Source organism: Poecilia latipinna, unplaced genomic scaffold (assembly GCF_001443285.1).
Source record: "Poecilia latipinna isolate Pla-1442-1.1 unplaced genomic scaffold, P_latipinna-1.0 Scaffold1600, whole genome shotgun sequence".
NCBI lineage: Eukaryota > Metazoa > Chordata > Actinopteri > Cyprinodontiformes > Poeciliidae > Poecilia > Poecilia latipinna.
Genome location: NW_015114216.1, coordinates 88844 through 112473, shown reverse-complemented (window position 1 = coordinate 112473; position 23630 = coordinate 88844). Strand labels below are relative to the sequence as shown.

The window sequence follows — 23630 nt, the reverse complement described above, 5'->3', positions numbered from 1 at the left end:
CAGCTGATATCACTGCTGTTCTGTATAAGGTTTGACAGGACTGCAGGATTTAATGTTGTCAAGTATGTCATTCATGCATCATCCTGTTCAACCCATCCAGTGTAATGAATAGTGCGGTTTCAACATAGTGTTTCATTAGGCCCCTTTTGCACATGTGCAACAGTCTGTATTTATAGAAACAGCAATATGTTCAATAGATTGTGGAAGAGAATGATAAAAAAAACTTCTTTTTTTCCCCATTACAGCCTCTGATTTAGAGACTCATAACTTAAAGCTCCACCAAACCACAGAGGAGGTTCTTCTCTCCGCCAGCCGTCCACTAAAACGATTTTTCCCTATTTCTGCCGAGGCTGCAGATATAACTTTAACAACCTCAACAATTTACTCCCATTGCTGTTACCTTACATTTAAATGACTGGTGATCCGCATCTAATAACACACTGCTGGAAAAACCACTGGGAATTTCATAGACTCAATTATGCTTTTATTTCATTTGGCTTTGCACATTTCTTATTCGCTTAATGTTTTGTTATTGTTTTTAGAAGTGCAGTCAGTTCTGCATTCAGAATATGTAATTTTAACTCTACTTTTTCTCCAAACAGTGCTTCAGGTTATTAAATTAAAGCATAGCACCGACAAAGCTCAGATTCTGATACTTCAAGCTGGATGCGCAACTTATGTAGACAAAAATATCTTGCGAGGTGAAAATTTTTATTGCTATGGTTTGTTCATCTTTGAATCTCTTAGAGGGCCCACTATATGCATAATAAAGCAATTTATTTCCACAGTATAAGTGTGGTGACACACACATTTGCAGACTATTTACTTTCCTTTCTCAAAATGATCAGAAAACAACTTGAAGACACCAAAGACTTTTTGGAAATTATTCTGCGGACGGACAAGGTAAAAGTGGAAATTGTTTGGCAGGTGTTTGACTCATTACATTTCACATAAAAACAAAATACAGCATTTCAGAAAAAGTTACAACTCTAATTTAACAAAACCTGGAAAGCAAATGCCCCGCCGATTTGTGCTGTTAAAATGAAGTCCATTTGGTAACATGGTCCAAGACAATGTTACCAAGCATGTCTCAAGGTTTTGTAGTGGTCTAGTCAAAGTCTGGATCTAATTCTGATTGAGATGAAATAGTATGGTCTTAAACAGGCAGTTCAACATGAACTCTTTAGCAGGCCATTTCTTTTTCCCACAGGGCCAGGTTAACTGGAGATATTTGGTATGGCTGATATTAAAATATGATTTATGTTTTAAAGATTTAAGTATGACAAATCTGTTATATTTAATTTCTGTAGGTTCTTCAGCTTTTATTTGAATAAATTAAACCCTCTAAACGACTGTTACGTTTGCATTGATAAATACAAAGCAAACAGATGACGAGAGTGATTTAATGCATCGTATCAAAGCTACATGTGAGTGCAAAGTAAATATACATTAATTTGGTTAATTAGCAATGTAATTAATAAAATCTGCTGTCACACTGGAGGTGAGCTGAAGTTTAAAGCTGGCTGCGGGGTTTCTGGATGACCTCCCTCCATTTGTGGATCGCTGGGTTGCCGCTGGCTGCCAGCTTCCGGAGCAAGCTGCAGGGCTGCAGGCCTGGAACATCAGGGTGGATCTGCTGGTAGTGTTCCAGCCTCTCCACAACCTTGTCTAGACCCACCTGGCCAGCGTAGAACATGGGACCCCCGCGGTGGCGGGGCCAGCCATACCCGAGCACATAGATGACGTCGATGTCTTCCGGTCCTGCGGCGATCCCGTCCTGGAGGATCTGGAAGCCCTCGTTGATCAGCGCGTAGAGGCAGCGCTCCAGCACCTCCTGGTGGTCGATGTGACGTGCCACCAGGCCGTGCTGGGCTCGGTACTCCTCCAGAAACCCGTGCAGCCAAGGGTCGGGTTTAGCCACACGGCCGCCGGGTTTGTCGTACTGATACCACCCTCTGCCTGTTTTCTGACCAAACCTTCCGCGCTCACACAGCAGGTCTCCCAGAGGGCTGTACCTGCTGCCGCCTCGGATTCTAGCGGACGTTCCCGTAGAGGCGGGCGAAACTAAACCGTCCGCCTTCCTGACCTTCCAGCCAACGTCCAGCCCAGAGAGGTCGGACACTTTGAACACACCCATGGCAAACCCAAACTCTTCCAGCACCTGGTCCACCTGCTCAGGTGTGGCTCCCTCTTCCAACAGGAAGAACGCTTGTTCCAAGTACGGCTTTAGCATACGGTTTCCCACAAATCCCCGACAGTTTCCAACTGCAACACTCACTTTTCCCATCTTCTTCCCCATCTGCATGGCGGTGGCCACGACTTCGGGGGATGAGCGCGGCCCGTAGACCACCTCCAGCAGCTGCATGACGTGAGCTGGCGCGAAGAAGTGCATCCCGACCACCAGTTCTGGACTCTGGGTTTGAGAAGCCAGCTCGTCTATGTCGAGCCCAGAGGTGTTTGTGCACAGGAGCACGCCTGGTTTGCATATGGCCGACAGCTGCTGGAAGACGGTTTTCTTCAGAGCCATGTCCTCAAACACGGCTTCAATGACTAGGTCAACATCTGCCACAGCCTGGACGCTGCAGCTGTACTTGATTTTATCGTGTGCCAGGGGCACCCCTCGTCTCTTGGCCCCCCTCTCCAACATGCCAGACACCGCCTGCTTTGCCTCCGACAGCTGTTTCTCCTGGGTCTCCACGGCAACCACAGAGAACCCTGCTTGGGCCAGGGACACAGTTATACCTCGACCCATGGTGCCAAGCCCTTAGAGGATAGAAATCATACGTTTAAACAGTAAATATTTCATCCACAAATCAGTTCTATAAAAATTTAAACAGTTTAATTAAATCAAGCAGTGTGAAGATTTCTTTCTAAACAGGCCGTTGAGTCGAACATCCAAATTGTCTGGAATCCAAGCCTCCATGCAGAGAGCAGCTACTCCACTCACTAAACCGGGACTATCAGCCTAATTTCCCTGGGTGGGATGGGATAGATGGAAAAATGAATGGACAAGTCTTAAAATACATGTACATCTAAAAAAAATTGATTATTGTGAATATGTTTATTTTTTTCTCTCACTCATTTCAGAAAGATGAACTCATTAAATAGATTCAATACACATAGGTTAAATATTTCAATCATTTATTTCATGGAATTTTGATGCCTAAAAGTCAAAATTCTATGTCTCTGAAAATTAGAATTTTGTGAAAAAAATAATAATAATAATAAAGTTATAGCATATTAGTGGATGGAAAATCTGTGACATAAAAATGTGCACCAGCAGCAGGGGTAACCGCAGCCTTCAGAGCGTTATCAAGAAAAATCAATTCAAGAATTTGAGGGAGCTTTCTGAAGTGGACCGTGCCAGGTTATCTGCTGGTGTCGGTCCACTGTGTTTTCTGAAGTTCACAGTTAATTCAGCCGTCTACCAGGAAATTCTAGAGCATTTCACGCTGCCTTCTGCTGACGAGCTGTATGGACGTGGTCATTTTATTTTCCATCAAGAATTGGTACCTGCCCACATTGCCAAAGGTACCAAAGGCTGGTTCAATGACCATAATGTTCCTGTCATTGGTTGGCCAGCAAACTCCCCTGACCTGAACCTCATAGGAAATCTATGTTATGTTGTCATGAGGAACCAACAAGGAAGATGACTGAAAGCAGCCATCAAAGCAACCTGGGCGTCCATTAGCTGCAGGTCGCCTCCCTCCCCTCCGCAAAATGAGCCCCAACCAAGTATTTAGAGGATAGAAATTGACATACTTTGACATTTTTGTTTAAAAAAAAATGTCAAGTATATTTATTGATCATACATAATATATTTATTTTCTGGGATATTAAATTTTGGGTTTGTAAGCCATATTTATCAAATTGCATGAAATAAAAGTCAGAAATATTCCACTCTGAGTGTAATCAGTCAATAAAGAATATGGAAGTTTTGCTTTCTGAAATGAACGGAATTTTTTTTAAAACAATCTCCAAATTTGATAACATGCGCTTGCACAAAGATTTTTCCATGCTTATCCAGACGTGTTACCTACTTAAATCCAACTTCATATTTTTCCAGACTGCTCAGGTACCTTGTTCTCACCCTCTAAATTAAAATGACAGCATAATGCAGGGAGAAACGCACAGTCTCTGATATCATCTTTCACATATTAAATGGTTTTCCAGACCTTGCGTTTTTAATGCACAAGCTGCCGAGCTGCGCATATCCAAACTGGGGTGCATCCAATCCTCCCTGCAGGGAATAGCGAGTCCATTTACCAAACTCGGATGAACTGTTAATGAGGGCTTAGTTTCCATAGGCAACAGGACTTTGGAGATGCCACACAGATAGCCTGATGAGTCAGTGTGCCTGTGCTAATTGAAAGCTGAGTACAAATTAGAAGCCTAGAGCTCTTACCGATGACAGCTGCTTTACGCACAGGCCTGGGCTTGCTGGTGTCCCAGCGGGCTCCGTTGGCCGTGCTCCACCTGCTGACGGCTCTCTGGGCGAAGAAGTAGTACTGCAGAGCGCGGGCCTGACCTGAGGTGAAGAGTAGGGAAAACAGCTCCCGCTCTCGCTCCATTCCCTTGGCGTAGGGCAGAGTGACGGCAGCGTGAACTGCTTGGACACAGGTGCCCGGTGCTATGGCTCCGCGGGCGCTCCGCCGCACCTGCTGCATCGCCCTTTCAAAGATCGCATCCAAATCGGGGGGACGAGGACATGGATAGGTGCTGATGCGGCGCGCATCCAAAGATTTACCTGGAAGAGAAGCAATGAGGAAGTCTCTTCAAGGAACTTACAGCGAGTGGAAAGCAGGAAGTAGTGGAAACACACTTATAAAATGTAGCTTTTGGTCAGACTATAACGACACAAAGACACACACGTAATAATAATAGTCGTTAATCAATACTCTAACTGTAATCAAAATAAAATCAAATAAAAATGACCTGTAACTGTCACATAGATTGATAAGGTGAAGGCTGACATTATTCAGCTTAAATCTGCCTGCCATTGCAAATAAACCATTTCCACTCTTCATAGATTTAGCATAGCAAATATTAGCATAGTACACAAAATCAACAACTAAGTTAAGACAAGAAAAAAAATCAGAAAAATGAAAAGGTAAGTAAATCAACATGACAAAGGTTTCAATCAGACTTCAAGAATGCAAGTACCTTCATAGCTTTCAATTACTCAGTTTTAATTCCCTTTTAAACTATTATGTTATTACTATGATTAAAATCTTCTGGCAAACTTTCCACAGCTTAACCCCGGCAAGAGAGATGCATATACCACAGAGTATTTATAGTATACATATAATATATTTATACTTGATTGTTCAAGTGAAAAACAATTTGAAACAATTTCTGAATATCTTTAGGGAGCATATGATTGTATAAATTATTGCATGAATCTAGTTTATGGTCATATTTCATAGGCATAATTTTAATTTCAAGCTAAAAAGTGCTTCCCCTTTTCAAGCAGTGCTTCTCACTTCTCCACTCTGTTGGAATTTTCAACCAGCACTCAGGAAGCGTGTATATAATTCATTTTTCAGGCACATTCATCCACTCAGTCAGCTTCTGAGAGCAGGCTGATCTGACGGGCCGCTTCCAGATAATCGCAGGGACTCTGGCTGAACGCTGCAGCTCTGAGCGAAACAAAAAAAAGTAAAAGGTTCACTTCCAACAAAATTCTGTAATTCTTGGGATTTCGAGCAAAAGGCAAACCCTACAGTGGCTTCCAAAATATCCAGACACGTTCACCTTGACAAAAAAAAATCAGCTCAAAGTAGTGGATAATTGTGAACTGGAAGATAAATTATTTAAGATCTTCAATTATTTTGCAAGTAAAAATTTTGAAAGAGTGACATGCACTTTAGTTCACCCCTCATGGTTTTCAATTCATTGTATAAGAGACTGTTATAAGATTTAATGTTTAATCCAACAACCCCACAGCACAAGCCTTCCTGCATGCTGAGATTTTAAAGAAGGAGAAAGAAAAAGATGGCCGCTCTGCCAAAACCTTGTTAGCGGCATCTTAATTCCCAATCCTGACTCCTCTGATGTGATTACAAGAGACAGCAGTCAGAAACCTTCACAGCTCCACTGAATTACTCTCACATGAGGGTCTGGGTCGGAAACTGGGTCACTGAGGTGAAGCTTAAAGCGACAGCGAGAATATCTGACTTATCTTAACCACTTTCGCCGATAAGAAAGAAATTTCTCAAAAGAAGGATATTAAAAATAGAGAAATGGGGACGAAGGTTATCCATGATAAAGAATGTATTCTCGGTAAACAATTGCACATCGGTGAGGTGGTATGTGGAAGTGCGATGCCGTTTCAGTGTGATTTACGAGGCATTATTGCAGCAGTTAATCTGTAAATGGTTGAGCTGTGGATTTGCAGCCGATAGGAAGCTTGGCTGCCCCCCCCCCCCTCCGACAGATGTAGCGGGCAGATGTTGCAACCGCTGGGTTAAAAAAAAAGTTAATCTCATCACCAGTGAGAGACTCAGATCTGTTCCTGGCCACGCCTGCATTAAATTAAATGCACAAAGTGATTATTTTTTTTTTTTTTAAGCAAATGTGGACTTGTGTGGCGTTTATGTGGAGAGGCGTGACCTTAATGCATTTTGCATCCTGGGCTCAAACTTTTCATGCTTTTTCAAAAAAAAAAAATGCATCCACAAACTAAGGTTACTTTCCTAATACTACATGTCCTTTTACTTGATCTTGTTCAGGCATTTGTACGGTAACACAAATCCTTTTGTCACAGGGTTCCTGCACAAACACCACTTTTTCAGACTTGAATCTCCAGAGTTCTCAGTCCCTTTCAGATCACAGTTAACCTAAAAACAGAAGTTCATTGAGAATTCATTGCAAATATTTCTACAGACATCAGGATTTAATTATGGTACTTGGAAAGAAATTGGGTGAGTGAGTGGGTGAGTGAGGAAAAGAGAAAGAAAACAGACAGATGGGCAGATATTTTTCCATACTCATCCAGACCTGTTGAATAGTTTTCCAGACTGGCAGCAACCCTGTTCTCGTGGTAACAAGGTGCAAAGTGGAGACAATAACTCTTTCTGACATTATCTTTTATTATATTATGATGTATTAAATGTGTTTTTCAGACCCAAAAGTTGCCATTTTCAACAGACAAAATAGCATAGCTGTAGGCCCAATACCGACACCCAAACAGACTTCATGCTGATTTGAACGCCTCCAAAAAACGATGTCAGGATTCAGAAACCTACAAACATCAGCTGCAGATGACATACCCGACACAGGGTGACGTGAAGCCTCCAGTGCAGTCATACAAACATCGATTCATGTTTGCTTCACACAGAAAAACAAAAGCTGCTCCATAAAGCGAGACCCTGCTGCGGCTAAATACACCTCCCTCCTGTGCGTGCTCCCAACACACACAACCAGCAGAGTGGGCGGTGTGTGTGCGTTCAGTTCACTTTACGTGGAAGAACGGGAGCTCAAACAGAAGCAGCAGACACAATACTTTGCTCCTTTCTTACTTCTTCATGTCAAATATGAATCCACAGGTTATTTTCTTTTTTTCTTAACTTAACAGAAAGATACGAAGCAGAAACTGTTAGCCGAGACCCCCACAGTTTAAAACAACATTACTTTCTGCAGCAGATGAGGAGCCACAAAGCGTTTTCATTTTTCATTTGAGCAGAGAACACTGGCTTTTCTTTTCACTTTTATCCCCATTCAGCCAAAAGAGAATGACCTATTCTTCAGTCAGACTGGGAGATCGCTCCTCCGGCTCTCCAGGGATGTGGCACACTTCAGGAATCCACTCAGTGTGTAAAATGAGTCAGATTCACGTGCGTGCGGGAATCCCCGTACCACTAATCGACTGGAGAGGGCCTCGATATTAATATTCTAGGGAAGTTTGTCCCTTTTCGCCTTCCTGAATAATACAGCAAAAGCAGTGAAGACATCAGAGCCCATCTGACAGCGCCATGAAACATTTATGGGCCATGTTGGTGGAGGATGTGGCTGCCGTGTCTTCTGCTTGCTTTGCCTTCCAAGGGCTTCGCGTCGACACGTCTTGATGTTCGGCCTGGCCTGAAATAACCGCTCCAATAGAAGTTTCTCCTCCTTCCACTGAGTTAATATTTAATGCAGGGATGAAAGTTTCTATCACTCCATTAAATACCTGCAGAAGCATTTATCTTGCGGCTTACCTGTCACACTTTGAGCAAACTTGACAGCTGCATCCACAGCGTTGAGATCCGTCACCTCATCAACGATTCCAAGCTGCCGAGCCTCGGCTGCAGTCACGTGGCGGCCTGTGGGACACACAGAAAAGTCCTCTATACATTATGTAGAACGTGACATATTAAAGTCGGTGAGCGTCAAATTTATATGTAAAAGGGCACCTTGTTACTGAGTAGCTTGTTATACTGGATACAACAGCCAATACACCACCGCTAAAGTGACTTTTTATGATGTAAAAAATGACAATGAGAAATGATTTCACAACTTTCCTATATTTAAAAGTGATTTGTTATCTCAGCAATAGTATTAACACCCTTAAGAGTCTGCCAGCCTCCCACACTTTGGCGATATCTGTCCACTCTGCTTTGCCAAAAGCCTCTAATTCTACTTGATCGTGAAGACGTCTCTTGTCCAAAGCTCTTTTCAGATCTCCAGGCAGACTTTCTGACACATTTAGTTCTTGACTCTTGTTAGAACAGCTGAAAAACTTCAAATTCATCCATTTTGTTGATTTTAAATGCCTGCTTTGCTGAGAAAAAATAAATAAATAAATAAATGGAAAAAAAACTTCATCTGAAGCTTTAGAGCCAAACCCTGAAGATTTTGGTGAAAAACTTCACCCAGCTTTGACAAAAACTGTAGTTCCATCTGAATAGAGGTAACTCCACAGCATGATACTGCCACCACCATGTGCCACTGGTGTTATATTGCATTGTTTTCATGCCGTCCAAAGTAAACACATTCTACCAGAAGGTTCGATTTGTATTTAAAGGATGCAAATGTCACGAGAATCTTAGCTGGAGAGCTAAACTTTATTCCAAATGAATTACATTCACACGTAATGTTGTTTGTGCCCCAAAAGAACAAATTCTGCAACCAGATTAAAAGGTATGTAAAACAAGGTGTTTTTCTATTGGTGTTCACACAGTGCAATCAGGTTACTGCAGCTTCATTTCTCCCATCTCACAGATTTGTTTGATTTCACTTCAAAATCACACTAAAGGTGGGAAAAGATTTGAAACATATTTATCTTGATCTTTTATGAATCAGAAAAAAACTGACATTTTAGCCAAGTGTCAGACTCATTGAGATAATTCTATACAAGTAGAAAGTAGGAGACAAGCTGCACAACCTACCATATGCTGACACCTGCTGGCCAATGGAGTAAGATGCATTTAGCAACTTAAATGACTTTTTGCATTAATAAAATGCTGTCTGCTAATCTGAAAAATCAAGCCACACTAGAGTCTTTACTCTTACTGCAGGAGAAAGTAACCTGCTGGAGCCTGATGAGCAGCAAAATCTTTCAGAAACTTTGAGTTGCTGCTTAGAGAAAAACTTTACTTCCAGCACAAATATACATCTGTGACTGATTAACTTAATAGAGCACTTTAGGTTGGGCCAAAGTTGGACTCTTCCGCTTTATTAAGAATTCTGCTCTTTCAAACATTCTGTATTTAATTGGCTTCATCTGATTGTCCACTTAAAGATTCTGCTCTGATGTGTTGATGTATAAAAGTTAGCCTAGGCCTGAGGTATCCAGTCTGATTTACTGAAGGCTACATCCCTCACAGCGCCTTGGAAAAGTAATCTACTAATCCAGAACTGGAAAATCCTTAAATCAGGTTTCATCATTTGCATGAACCCTGGTCATTAAATTTACCAAATTAACAGAGTCCCTGTTTTTTGTTGTTTTTTTTTCTTTGAGAGAAAACTTTGTTTTCTAATGAACACACCAAACTTTAGAAATCCTTTGTAGCTTTTTACAGCATAGAGACGTGTCAAGGTCATGATGATGGCTACTTCTCCTTGAGGAAAACAGACTTTTGTCCAAACTTTACAACTCAGATTTTTCAAAGAATTTCTTTAGACATTTGGCTGGTTGATATGGTTAGTTATCTTGTTCCAGAATTTCATAGAGACAATCAATTGAGCTGCTGGAAAATAAGACACTAAATCATTTTCATAGCAACAGGAGCATATATATGATAAGTTTTTTTTATGAATCTACCTGTGGTGATGAGGTCCAAGGCAGCTGGGACTCCAATGAGCCTTGGTAGACGCTGAGTTCCTCCTGCGCCGGGCAGCAGACCCAAAGCCACCTCTGGAAATCCCAGTCTGGCCTGAATCAAATTATTCATGAAGTACAATGGGTTTGTGAGCCTAGTCTCACAATGCAGATGTTTGACAAAAGCAGGATTCTCTTCCTATTCATTAAACTGCATCAAACTGAAAAACTTTTTTTCACCCTGCTAGTTGCTTCATCAACAACAAAATGCAAGTCCGTCCATGCATTTTGTGATGAGGTTTGTAAAAAAGGAGATACAGAAGGATTACAGGGTGCAAAAATGTGGATCATCTGTTTTTTTTTTTGTTTTTTTTTTGGGGGGGGGGGCGGGTTTCAGTTCAATAAAAACCTCATTTTAAAGTTAAAATGTAGCATGGTTTTGCTGTTACACTTAATGTTCAACTACAACAAATGACTTTGTGTTAGAGCTTTAAAAGTAAAGCAGAACTCTTTATCAGCTTTTAAAAGTGACTGATGCATCTCAAGGTTTGGAAATGTGTTGTTGTTTTTTTAGAAGATTTCAAGTAAAAATAGGGTAAATATTAATGTACGCCACAATTTTGGGATTTTTTTTCTAAAGTGTGAACTAACCTTAGAGTGGGCGATACGATAGTGACAAGAGAGCGCCAACTCGAGGCCTCCGCCTAAAGCGATCCCCTCTATGGCTGCCACCACCGGTTTGGATGCTGCCTCGATCAGATGGACCATTGGCACCAGAGGAGGCCCGGTCATCTTGGCCCCAAACTCTCTGATGTCTGCTCCTGTTGTACAAAACCATGATGACAAACCTGATTTTATAGTCCTGAAAGAAAAATCAACTGGAACAGAACATTTAAAGAACTTTTTTTTACTTTATGAAACAAGGTGGATCCTGAATTATTTAGATGTGCATTATCACTGACATGGAGCCGAGGACTCTCTGTACCTCCACAAAATTTTCCATTCTGTCCACAGATTACCACAGACTTCACCTCTGGTTCACTGAGCGCTCTGTGCATCATGTCAACAATGCCTTGCCTCACCGCTGCACTGCAGAAACAAACATAAACAGCAGATTTACAACATTGTTGGCTTTAAGTTACTCCCAACTGAGCTTCCAGAACACTGGAGTGTTTTTTTTGCTGAACACCTCCAGCCTACTATTGTTACGAATACTGTTCCAGGCGAAAAGTGTTCATGTTACAAACCTACAAGGGATTTTTTAGACAGACGAGTAGGACATTTTGGAAACCATACAGTGGAAGGAAAAGGATAAATGGTTTTCACAGTTTTTTTGACAAATAAAATCTAATACGTTTTGAATCCATATATCTTTAGCCCCCAGTTACTTTGACATCCTTAAGTAAAATATTACACAACTAATTGCCTTCAAAACCTACATAATTAAAAGGCCGCTGCCTCAATTAATACTTTTAATAATCACCTTCAGTGAAGCAAAGAATATCTCCACAGCTGGGAAAAAGAATGACACGGTATGATATTGTATGATGTTGTACCATGTTACTTTGAATTTTGATCTCATCTGACCAGAGCAATAATTTGCTACGTCTCCTCCAGGAGCTTGTGGAGCTCCTGGAGAAATGAGTGTATTATTACTAATTTCTCCTCTAAACTCCTCCTGAGTTACCAAGGGGCCCTTAGCTGCTTTTCGTTGCCAGGCCAGTCAGCTGAGGCGGACGGCCATGTTGTGCCACTTTTTTTTTTCTTCCATTTTCACATCATAGATTAAGTTATGTAATCTGAGGTGTTAAAGTTTTGAGATACTGTTACGCTTGGAAACTGGATGCACTGGACTGCACTCAGAATCATCAGAGTAAAGGGGTGTAAATACAAATGTAGGCAAAGTTTTATATTTTCAAACAAAAACATCCGTCCCATAATGAGTTGACTTCAAAATAACAGGGAAATGAAGGCCATAACATATTCTGGACGAGTCAAACCAGAACGACTTTTAAGATTTAAGATGTTTATAGAATGTCAACAGGGTGTCACTGCTAGATAAAGTTTTGTTCTCATCCAGTAAATTATTAACAACGGTGATTCATTGTAAGCACTCAGTGTATCCAAGGGAACAATCTGGTGGGCAGAGCACAACATGAGTTAAAGTTGGAGTTTAACCTCTTTAATTAGATAAGGGAGCAAAACAAAAGCTAAATTTGCTGCCTTTGTATTGCAAAGGCAGCACAAGCATGTTACTTTTACTTCTGCACACAATAACACAAATCCACATGTGTACACAAGTAATGTGTGTACAAGCACTAAAATGTTTATAGCGACAGAATAATTATAATTAGTGTCTTAACGTTTTGATGTATGAATGAACAATTCAATTAAAGTAGCTCTACTAAATCTAAGGAGATCATAAGATTGTTCAATCATTAAAATTGTAAAATAGTTTAACAAGTTCCTCACTTTTGTTGGCAAAAAAAACAAAACATGAAGGTATCAAATAAGTTCAAAGCTAGGGATTACTTTCTAAAGCTAAAAGTAATCCTTTTAGATTCTGTTTATTTGTATATTTATTAGTGTAGATGCATAATTATCTACATTAATTGGTTAATTTAAAATAAATGAACATAAGTTATATGAGGCCAGTACAGTAAGAGCATTGCGCAATCTGACTTTGCTGGATCAGAGATTCCTAGAGAGATCGTATTACTTACTCTTCCTTGTTTGCACTCGCAAAATGTATTTGGACATAATCATATTTTCAAAGCAAATTAGGAACGTGCAACAAGTCATGTATTTACTTTGAAGGGCAGACTGAATTTGTTTGGAAGAAGTAAAGTTCTGCCGTTGATTGTTTCTCACCTCAGTGCATTGACGGGAGGATTCTGCAGAGTTATCATGCCAACAGAGCCTGAAACTCGGCTGTATAAAGCCATGGTGTCCAACAAATATTTCGAGTTGTTGTTGCACTTCTTTTCCTGTTCTCCAAATGAACTTTGAAATCGTTAGCGAGACACAAGGAAGCCCTTATCAGCGACGCTGAAGTTGGTGTCTGATTTGAAGTGTCTTATCAAAGGGTTGTTTCACTCATTTTCTGAATTTAAAATACTTACGCAGCTAAAACATGCACTTAATCAGTGAACTCTTAAGATACATTCAAAATACAAATTGATTTTTTTGCACCTGCACAAATAATAATAATAATAATAATAATAATAATAATAATAATAATAATAATAATAATAATAGAAAGAACATAAAAAGAAGGAGGAAGTCCAAACCACCTCCTCATTGGATCATAATGGGGAAGGATCATTTCTACAACATATCTCTGTCTGGCTTTTTAACCACACATCCAACAGAGATTTAAGGAGGGGCAGCAAAAGCAAATGAGGGGAATAAGCAGTGTTTGGCAACAACTGCATTTAATGGAAATTGACCTGTTAGCAGACTGTCATGAGACTTTCACATGTCTTCACTCAGAGCCAGAAGAAGTCCTCACTCAGAGAACAGAAAAAAATTAGAACATCTGTAATAATATTATTTTGCCAGATTATTCTGTTCTCCAGACACCAGAAAAAAAGACATATTGCATAAGTACACTGTTCCAGAAACACAACCTTGTACTAACTGTGAAGTATGGAGGTGGAAGTGTCATGGTGTTGACTTACTGTAGGATGATCCAGTCATCTCGCCATAATAGAATTCATCATGAATGCCACCATGTATCAGAGGGTGTTTGAAGAAAATGTGTGGCATTCTGTGGAAACAGTTGAGCTGAAGATAAAGAGGAGCAGGGCAAAATTTCCTCAGACCAGTGTCAGAGACCGGTAGATAGCTAAAGAAGGAACTCACTGTAGCGAGAGGACCAAAATATAGTTGGGTCAGAAGAGTTCTTCTCTCAGCTAATCTCAAATATTTTTGTTAATTTACTTTTTCAGTGATTAAAAAATAATTCTTCCTTTTTAAGGGAAATTAAATTAATTTCATTTTGAGGGCTATAAAACGAGCTTAGAAAATGATATGCAAATTTTTCTTCATTTCTTATATTTGTGGGTGTCTAGCTATTTGTGTATGTCTTTCTTACAAACACATATTTCCACAGATCAAAATGTATTTTAATAATATTTATTCAATGCCGCATAATTCAGGTCATATTTGAACGGTCATATTTAAATTATGAACTAGAGTTTAACAAAGACAGTCCAGAGATGCCTACTGCAGTTAAACGCTTTGAAACACCGACTCTGATCCTAACTTCAGCGTTGCCCTTTACCTCTGCTTTTGTCCCTCAACGGTTCCAGCTGTTCACTGCTGCCCCCATCTGGAGCGGAGCGTAATTAACATCTCCATTTATTTCCACTCTTCAGGTTGATTAAAATTATCTTATTTTGGGGAATCATAAAGTACTGGCTATTAATATAAGTGATAAATAATAATAATAATAATAATAATGTGCATAAAGCACATTATTATTAATGTGCTTAACCAGCTGTGAATCATTGACGGGACTCTGAGTACGCCAGGACGTGACGTAATCACGCCGGTTGGACATTGTTCTGCTCAGTGGTAATAACATTCAGGAGGTGAAGGGAAGAGAAGCGGTTGACTTTTACTTTATACCGGGGAGAATGCGCTCCCTTATCGGACTAGCCGTTGTTGTGACAGCAGCCACCCTGTACCTTTACTATCTGTCTCTATACCTTCCTGCTGGACCACGAAGACATCCTCAGCCGTGTCCAGAGGGGAGGGAGTCCCAGCAGAGCTGCGACACCTCCGGGGAACTCAGGAGGTAACCCCGGTGTTAGCAGTTAGCTGTTAGCCAGGTTAAAATTTCCCACTGGCTGATGGTGAACTCTTTCTCTCTATATGTATTATTAAAAAAAAAAAAAAAAAAAAAATCTGGGGTTAAATTATTTATTCGATCCACTACTGCTTTGCTAATACTTACGCTTTATGACTATTACTGTTCAACCTTCTTCCAAGAAATACTAAGGACAAACAGATCAGTAATTTCCTCAAGTCAGTAGTCTTTAAGAAGTTTGGAAGCGACCATAGTTACTTGATGTTTGGGTCGGTACGTGTTTTTTTTTTTTTTTTTTAGAAGTTTAACATCCATTCATACCTTTATTGAGCTTATCTGAGCTCAATAAGGTTGCGAGGGGGTTATAACAACACAATTCTGACAGGACTCTCCTGAACATACTCCCCAGTTTGTTCTGGGGATCCCACAGCCCAAAAGGGATATACCTATCAGGCATAACATTATGGCCACCTGCCTGATGGCGTGTTGGTGCCCCTTTTGCTGCCAAAGCAATCCTAACCCGTTAAGACACGGGCTCCGCTAGACCTAATTAGACATAATGGTCAGCAGTCAGCTACGAGATGGGGTAAGGCTTGTTTATCCTGCACATTCCACAAATGTCCATTTGCAATAAGAAACAGGAAATTTGGAGGTTGTAATTGCTGTGCTCCTCACAATATTCCCGAACCATATTGTTTTTGCGGTTGGACACATTAGCTTGTTGAAAGAGACCACAGTCTTCAGGGAATTCAGTTTCCATTAAAGGGTGTACATTGTCTGCAGAAATGCAGACAATGTACACCAATTAGTTGGTTGATACATGCCAAAGTAATGCAAACGTGTGGCAGGGACCAGCAGAGCATTGCACAAAAAGCATCACCCTTTCTCTGCTGGGTCACCTTCTTCCTGTTATACATTTTGGTGCCAGGTGGTCACACTGTTGGTGTGATTGTAAAATCACAATAGCAGACCATTCTTCTGGACTATGGAGTTTTAACTGGAGAGGGAATGTTTCCACAGGTTGAAGTTCCCATCCGACCTGGAGGAGCTGCGGGAACTGTCCGAACTCCTGCAGTTTTACAAAACAGAGCACACCGCATATGTCTTGCTCCTGTTCTGCAGCGCGTACCTCTACAAGCAGTCCTTTGCCATCCCTGGATCATCTTTCCTGGTGAGTGGAAGACGATACTTTGAATGTATTCAAAATAACTTTAGTTTCTTTAGTTGTGTTTTAGAAAGAATCTAATAAATCAAAATGTGGCTAAAAAGCATGCAAGGAAGGAAAAATGTGAACAAAAACTCTTCCGTCATCCATCACTTGACACTTCCAAACACTTTTAGATCTTAAATAATTTCCCTCATCTCCTGCTCTGAGTGAAGTTAAGTGCTAACAGCAGCCCTTTTTTATCTGTGCTTGTCACTGTGCAGAACATTCTTGCAGGAGCTATCTTTGGACCGTATCTAGGACTGCTCCTTGCCTGTGTGCTCACCACGGTGGGCTCCACCATGTGCTACCTCCTTTCCCAAGCCTTTGGAAAACAACACATCATAAATCTTTTCCCAGAGAAAGTTTCCATGCTACAGAAAAAGGTACCCTGTTACTTAACACCTTTTGTTTATTTTGTATTTAGTATATTTGAATTATTTTGACAGAAATGTTATTGTTTTAATTACATTCAAGGGATTAAAATATATTTTCTTCTAGTAAATTAGGACTGAATATGCAAAAAAAAAAAAAGAATAATTTATTTGCCACACCTTTTTTTTTTTGTCTATCACCTGAAATGTCAGTAAAATACATTGAGGTTTCTGGTTGTTGTGTGATAAAATGCGACCAAATTCAGGTATGTGAAAACTTTTGCGAGGCACTAATGCTTTCTTTCTCACGGTTTGTTCCAGGTGGAAGACAATCGGGACTGTTTGTTCTTCTTTCTGCTCTTCCTGAGATTCTTTCCCATGACTCCCAACTGGTTCCTGAACATGTCTGCCCCCATCGTCAACATCCCCATCGCATACTTCTTTTTCTCAGTATTTATTGGTGGGTGCTGCTTGCAGGGTTTGTTTTTTTTTATCACTGTGGGTTGTACCTCAGTCTAAACTATTCTGTTTAGGGTTGGCATTAAATTAGCTCTGAAAAGACCATTGTAGTGATAACTTTGTTTCAGGCCTCGTCCAGATCCTTTGATGTAAACATGAGGATTGCATTGAATTAAATTAAGTCGGTGACAAAATAAGACAAAGCCAGGGTTCTCACATAGTCTTAACAGTTTGCTGAGCTTTTAGCACTTTTTTTTTTTTATTTAAACTCCTTTCAGTTTTTTATTCCCGTTTTCTCCAAAAGACTGATTATTTAAAAAAAAAAGAAAAAAAAAAGCTTAGACATTACGGGGTCCTACACAGTTTTTAGCACTTCTGTTAGAGGCGTGTGAAAAAAAAATATTGTAGTATAACAAACCTTTAACCTGAATGGATATATTCAGAAATAAGTGTGCTTCACTCGATCACTGCTACCTTATGAAGACCTTTGCTATTCAATTTTTGAACAACTCCCTTTTTTGCCAACAGGTCAGCAGTTTGTCTTCCATGACATTTCATTGGAGAATATAAAAAAGGAATGACTGACCATTACGTTAGCATCTAGAAAACTCGATCTTCTCGGTTTCTCACTTCTTTTCAGCTACATCCACAGATTTTCTTTACATTTTAAGTCTAGTCATGGGAAAGTGTTGATTTTTGCATCTTGTGAGCCATTTCTGTGTTTGATTTAGCCACATATTTTGCACTACTAATTTTCAGAAAAGACTCAATTCTGAACCTTTTTCAGGTTAATGCCAGAGGCCACCAGATTTTCATTAAAATAAAAAATTGCTTTCTGACGAGCTTTCCAGGCCTTTGAAAGAGAAAAATGCTAACAGCTGCATATACCCTCCACCTTACTTTAGAGGACATAAAGAAATGTTCTACATAGCCATCATTGTATCAGAATTTTCCTTTTATTGTGACATAATTAACCATTTTTGCCATTTGATCTTCTGAATAAGAACAGAATGTTTTTACTTTACTTTGCAAATCAAACCCGCAGTCATTCTTGTTTAGAACTGAACTAAAATCTGTTGCTTAGTAAGCAAGTAAAACTTTATTTATACAGCACTCTTCAAGATAGAAATCACAAAGCATGTCAACAACAAACATTAAAAACAGGACAAAACTAAATGAAAGCAGATTTTAAAAATTAAGCACTTCTGTAAGCATTGAACATCCTCGGTACGGTTTGTTTTGACATTTTGTGACTCATTTCCAGGCCTGTTGCCCTACAACTTCATCTGCGTGCAGACGGGCGCCATGCTGTCCGAGGTGTCCTCGCTGGATGACCTGTTCTCCTGGGAGCACCTCTTGCAGCTGCTGGCCATCGCCTGCGTGGCTCTGGTGCCCGGCGCCCTCATCCGGCGCCTCAGCCAGAGGCGTCTCAAGTTGGCCGTCCAGCCCCAGAACGGACTTGACTCGGATAAGAAGGTGCAGTGACTTCCGCTGGAGGGTTTGCACGTTTTTATCCGCTCAGTTTTCAGATGCCTTCTGCTCTCCAGAGCAAACATGTTCAAAGTGGCAGCTATTCAGAAAAACTTCAACGCCCGTCTGCGTCATTGTTTTCGGTTATGGATCGCTTTACCCCGACCAGAGTTGTGTGGAGATCAACAGGAAGCACTGCTTTTCTAAAAAATGACAAATGCATTTGATGAACTTTAAAAAAAAAAAAAAAATGTTTTCCAGTTTTGGTGTTTTGTAGCTACAGTATTTGGGAAATGTATGACTGTACAGGAATCATGAAGAGGAGAGAAGATCTTTTTGCACTCATGTTTGACTACATGAGTTCTGCTTTAGTTTAAACTTTGCGTTCAAAGTGCCTGTTTTGTTTTGGCCTTTAAATTCTACCTCCATGGACTCACTGAAATATTAATGTGAAATCCGCGGAAGGCCTGCCCGTATTCCTGCTGATTAGATAATGTCTCATGGGCTTTATGCTTGTGCTTTTTCTATTTGTAACTTATAAAATTGGCTAGTTTTAAGAGTCCACATCAGTCAGTCACAACATAAAAGCGTACCAGGCCTTAAATGTTCACTACAATAAAAGAACAATACTAAGGGGCCAAATTTTTGAATCTAAAGCCATTGTATGTGCCTGGAAAGAGCCCAGATCAACGAAGGCTTCGTTCACTAAATCCACTGGACCCACAGCCACTTCAGGAGATCCAGAGTTCCCCTGTTCACAACCTGAAGGGCCACTGTTGTTTTTGTGGAGCAGAAAAATCTTCACAGCCTAATATTTTAAAACGGGTAAGGCTGGGCTTTTATTTAGTGCTTTACCGTTCTTACTGTTGAATCCTTTACAGAATTTGAACTGCAAAGTTATTTCTGACCTGGTGAAGCTTTGAGGTACAAACTCTCTCTTTATTGCCTCTTTTTATGAATTGTGTGTCTGTTATCCGTTTGCTGTGGGTGCACTTTTTTATGCCTTCCTTTGAAAAAGGTTTCGCATTTGCCTTTTCTATCATTGTGGTGTCAATTATTTTAAATGTAATGTAATGTTCAACAATGTTAGCATTTACAAAAAATCATATTTTAATCCAGCACTTGGCTTATTTATTGGGATATCCAGTGAAGATATGTAAAAAAGCCTTAAAGTAAAGGAATCTTTCACTGTAGCAAAAATGAATGTCAAACACATAGGAAAAAAATAATTTAAGTACATTCATTTAGTGTGGCAGAACATGAAAAAGGTTCTGCCATTTTACATTCTGTAAAAAAGTTTTTTTACAGAATGTAAATTCTGCTGTAATTCTTTTTAAAGTGCATATACCTTCCAATATATTTTTTCAAAGTTGAGCTGTTTCAAGGAACTTTTAAACTGAACTTTTAAACTGCCACAAATGGAAAAGACAAGAAGTCAGACTGATCTGTGTTGATCTTCAAAAGCTACTCGCTTAAACCTTCTCCTATTTACAGCCAGAGCAATAAGAAAATGAATCTTTAAAACAACTAACTGTGACAGCCAAGACTGGGCAAGAAAGACAAGTCAGAACAGGATGGTGAAAGGTTAAAAATGCCACCAAGTCCCCCACTACATACTCTGCACACACTAGCGAGGAACTTTTATACCTTAACAAGCATAAAATCACTGAGTTTTAACTAACTGGAAATGTCTGCTTTCCTCAGATCAGACTAATTGGATCGAGCTTTTGGGTAAAACTGTAGGTGGGTGTTGAGTGTAGGAAAAAAAAAAGGACAAATCTGTGGAAAAGCCCTCATGTCTAATGTGATCCTGTGGCCTGTTTCTCATATAAAGGTTAGTGGAGGGGATCATGAGCTCTTTCAGGTTGGTTGATAGAAGACTGAATAACCTACTATGGGCTTCTCAATCCTGTATGAAACTGACTCTGAATGCTCCAACCTTGTTAAATGTTACAGGAGAAGATAAAGTGCTTCATGATTGGCAGTAGAGGGTTATAAAAAGGCATTTAGGACAAGCGTACTTGTAAGCGCGACGTAATTGAATGTACTCAAATTTTTCTAAAATGCTTTAGTGTTACATTGTTTCTCCAATAAAAGATTAATTTATTTCAAGGCTTTTTACAAGGGTGCTAATAAACTCAATCAGTTCTGCAATAGGACTTAGTTTGAAGCTGGAAATCTACATTGTGGACCATCTTTATTTATTTCTATTTAAATGTGATTTGCAGTATTGTTTTCTGAAAGTCCCTCCTGTTGGTGGAGTTGTAATACAAGGACTTCTTTGTGCAATGATGGGCTTTGCAGGTGTAAGTGTTTCAAGTAATAAAAACAAAACAAGCTTTTTTTTTTTTTTCTTTCAGATATTCTTTATTGCTCAGATCCAGGTTGCTCAGCAATACAGTTCACTCACAACTCAAAACAACAGCTTGGCTGCTACCAGAAAGGCATGGATCCATGTAGTAAAAAAGAAAAGAAAAAAAAAACAGACCAGATGTCTCTCTGGCGCAGCCACTGATTATTATTACCTTGAGGTGTTTGGAGCCTTGTTGGCTTGTGGGTAACATTGAGGGTTTGAAGCTACCAAGAAACAAAAGGAATCTCTCAGATGGAGAAAATGCGGATAAGAACTGGATCCATGTAAAAAGGAAAAAAAAAAAAACACAACTCCAAGTCTAGTGCGATGTGAGGTGTAGTACATACTGGATTACCTGCATCAATCTCATGCAATGCTTTCCACTCAACAACATGACAGGGCAACAAAAAAACACTGCTGTGGTTCTGCACACCTTTGACCTGCTCCTGAGAGGTTCAGCTGGCGCTTGGCGACCTCTCGTCTGTTTTTCTCCTAAACGCAGAATAAGTTTTCTATCAGCGCTTTTGAATCAGGCCTGGGTACTTTCTTTCAGCACTTCAAATTTTCCGTAAACGTTCAGTATCTGTTCAAAAAACAAAACAAAAAAAAAAAATCCTAGCTAGGATAATTTTTTTTATATATATTTTTTTTTTGTCCCACCACAATTTCATAACTAGTATTATTGGTAGTGATCTAACAGGAATGAAGAGTTAGAAATTCCCAGCTACAGCTCCAGACTATATTATTTAATCAGTGTGAAATACAAGAAACCAGATCAGAACAGACAACAAAAGAAAACCTCAGCTATTTAACCACTGTGTGATATGACTAACAACACTGTACACCCTTAGTGATGTGTGTAATTAGGATCTTTTCTTTCCTTTATGGTACTGAAAATTAATGCCTAACACCTCACGATACCTAGAAATACCAATCCTTAAAAATGATAAAAAATAAAAAGGTTACTACAGTCCTTGCAGGTTTCACCTCGTACTGTATGAACATCCAGGATGATGTTCTTGAAGTCAAAGGGATCCAGCTCGAGGGAAACCTGCGCCTATAAAGAGCCAAAAACACAAGAGAGACAGAGGCCTGCAGGGCCGTCTGCAATGCAGGAAAAAGAGCCGCAACGTCAGCGCACTCTATAAAATGTATCCAAAGAATATTAAATAAACTACAGTGCCTTGCAAAAGTATTCACACCCTTTTTTTTCCATGTCGCATTACAACCAAGAGCTTCAGTGTGTTTTACTGGGATTTTAAGAGATGGTCGTAACACTAAGCGACACGTCAATGAAGTAGGAGGTTTTTAATCATGGATTCAGATTATAAACAAGGCATTTATCTGCTTTATTTTGCAGAATAGCTTCTTTCAGTGAACAAATACATAAACTTTTTCTTTTGATTCAAGAGCTGGAGAGAAAAAGACATAATTTGCCACGCTGCATTTTACTCTGGGGTCAGTTTAGCCTCCCATTTGTACTTCCAGCTCGTTCAAAACGCTGTTGTCTGTTTTTTTTTTTTTTTACCTGGATCACATCTCATCTACTCTGTCCTCTCTCCACTGACTGCTGATTTTAAATTCCTTCTCCTAGCTCATAAATACCTCATTGATTTTGCTCCAGCGTATCTATCTAACCAGCCTCATCGTCCTTCACTGAACATTAAATCAGCTGCTTTGGGTTTATTTCCCAGAACTAACCCGAACCCTAGAGGAAATCAGGCTTTTTCAGTTGAACAGTGGAACAAGTGGACTTCAGATATTAGACATATTCATGTTTTTCAGTCTCTCTTAAAAGCACATCAATTCCCAATAGCTTTTAGTACAGCTTGAGATGGTACATTTGTGTTTCATGTCTTGGTTGCATATATTTTTAATGTTGAGGATAAAGAGACATTAAAGCTACTTAATTGGTTTAAATTAGGCTTCCTTACTGGTTTCCACCAGAACAACACCCCTAAACACACAACTACTCTAGAATCGTTCAAGTTAGAATGTCCTAGTCCAAGAACAGACCTAAGCTCCACGAGGAACTGTCAAAGTTGATGTTAATACAACTTAATTAATCTGATCTGACAAGTTAATTCATCTGATCTGACTGAACTTGATCTATTTTTGCAAAGACAAATAGGCAAAAACTTCTCTCGATGTACAAAAGAGAGAAGTTTTCTTCTCTCCGAAAGGACCGAATACAAATGAAAGCCATTCAGGACGTTTTTCAATAAAAGTTGTTGAAAGCCACGTCTTTTCCCTTTCCCAATAAAACACACTGAAATGTCTTGTTTCAACGTGACAAACTGTTTTGAAGGGGTCGCTCGTACATTTGCAAGGATCGGTAAAAGTCTCAGTGCTACAATGAAAAGCTGTTTTCTCCGACAAACACTCTAATAAAGGTGAAGCAGACCATATAAGGAGTCGAAGCACCGTACTGCATTTTAGTTAGGTCAGGATACTTTGAATCAGGTCTGGTGAGCTCTAGTCATCAGTATGAGGTACTGTACCGGCTGTGGGGAGGCTGGCGGCAACGGCAGCCTCAGGCATTGTGTGAGTTTGTTAGACCTTTTAATATAGTACTGCAAGTTTGTGTTCACTGGGACAAAAATGATCCGCCTCATCTGAAGACTAAAAGTCTGCCATCCTACAAGCACAAAGAAAGAAAAAAAAACAACAGCTCTAATCAAAAACTTTCACTATGTTATTTGTTTGTTTACCTCCTT

At 39.8% G+C, this 23630-nt stretch overlaps 2 protein-coding genes across 2 annotated transcripts; one reads left to right on the top strand and one right to left on the bottom strand.

The window, feature by feature from the left end:
• Window positions 1-465: 465 nt before the first annotated feature.
• ehhadh (enoyl-CoA, hydratase/3-hydroxyacyl CoA dehydrogenase) lies at window positions 466-13299 on the bottom strand. The gene is made up of 7 exons (XM_015059101.1): window positions 13112-13299; window positions 11226-11329; window positions 10892-11061; window positions 10244-10355; window positions 8199-8303; window positions 4406-4747; window positions 466-2763 (listed from the first exon to the last, which is right to left on the bottom strand). Exons 1-7 carry the CDS (start codon window positions 13183-13185, stop codon window positions 1514-1516), a joined length of 2157 nt encoding a protein of 718 aa, XP_014914587.1. The 5' UTR covers window positions 13186-13299; the 3' UTR covers window positions 466-1513.
• A 1468-nt stretch (window positions 13300-14767) lies between these two features.
• Window positions 14768-21043, top strand: tmem41aa (transmembrane protein 41aa). Its single transcript, XM_015059103.1, has 5 exons — window positions 14768-15041; window positions 16074-16224; window positions 16482-16643; window positions 16953-17091; window positions 18355-21043. The coding sequence occupies exons 1-5, from the start codon at window positions 14881-14883 to the stop codon at window positions 18573-18575; spliced, it is 834 nt and encodes a 277-aa protein (XP_014914589.1). The 5' UTR covers window positions 14768-14880; the 3' UTR covers window positions 18576-21043.
• Window positions 21044-23630: the final 2587 nt, after the last annotated feature.

Bases quoted from the DNA above. Each gene is read 5' to 3' on its own strand.
- ehhadh (XM_015059101.1), bottom strand. From the start codon at position 13,185: ATGGCTTTATACAGCCGAGTTTCAGGCTCTGTTGGCATGATAACTCTG. The intron at 11,062-11,225 runs GTACAGAGAGTC...TTTGTACAACAG, and splicing joins GAATGGAAAATTTTGTGGAG to GAGCAGACATCAGAGAGTTT. The intron at 10,356-10,891 runs GTTAGTTCACAC...AATTTGATTCAG, and splicing joins ATCGTATCGCCCACTCTAAG to GCCAGACTGGGATTTCCAGA.
- tmem41aa (XM_015059103.1), top strand. From the start codon at position 14,881: ATGCGCTCCCTTATCGGACTAGCCGTTGTTGTGACAGCAGCCACCCTG. The intron at 15,042-16,073 runs GTAACCCCGGTG...ATGTTTCCACAG, and splicing joins ACCTCCGGGGAACTCAGGAG to GTTGAAGTTCCCATCCGACC. The intron at 17,092-18,354 runs GTGGGTGCTGCT...ACTCATTTCCAG, and splicing joins CTTTTTCTCAGTATTTATTG to GCCTGTTGCCCTACAACTTC.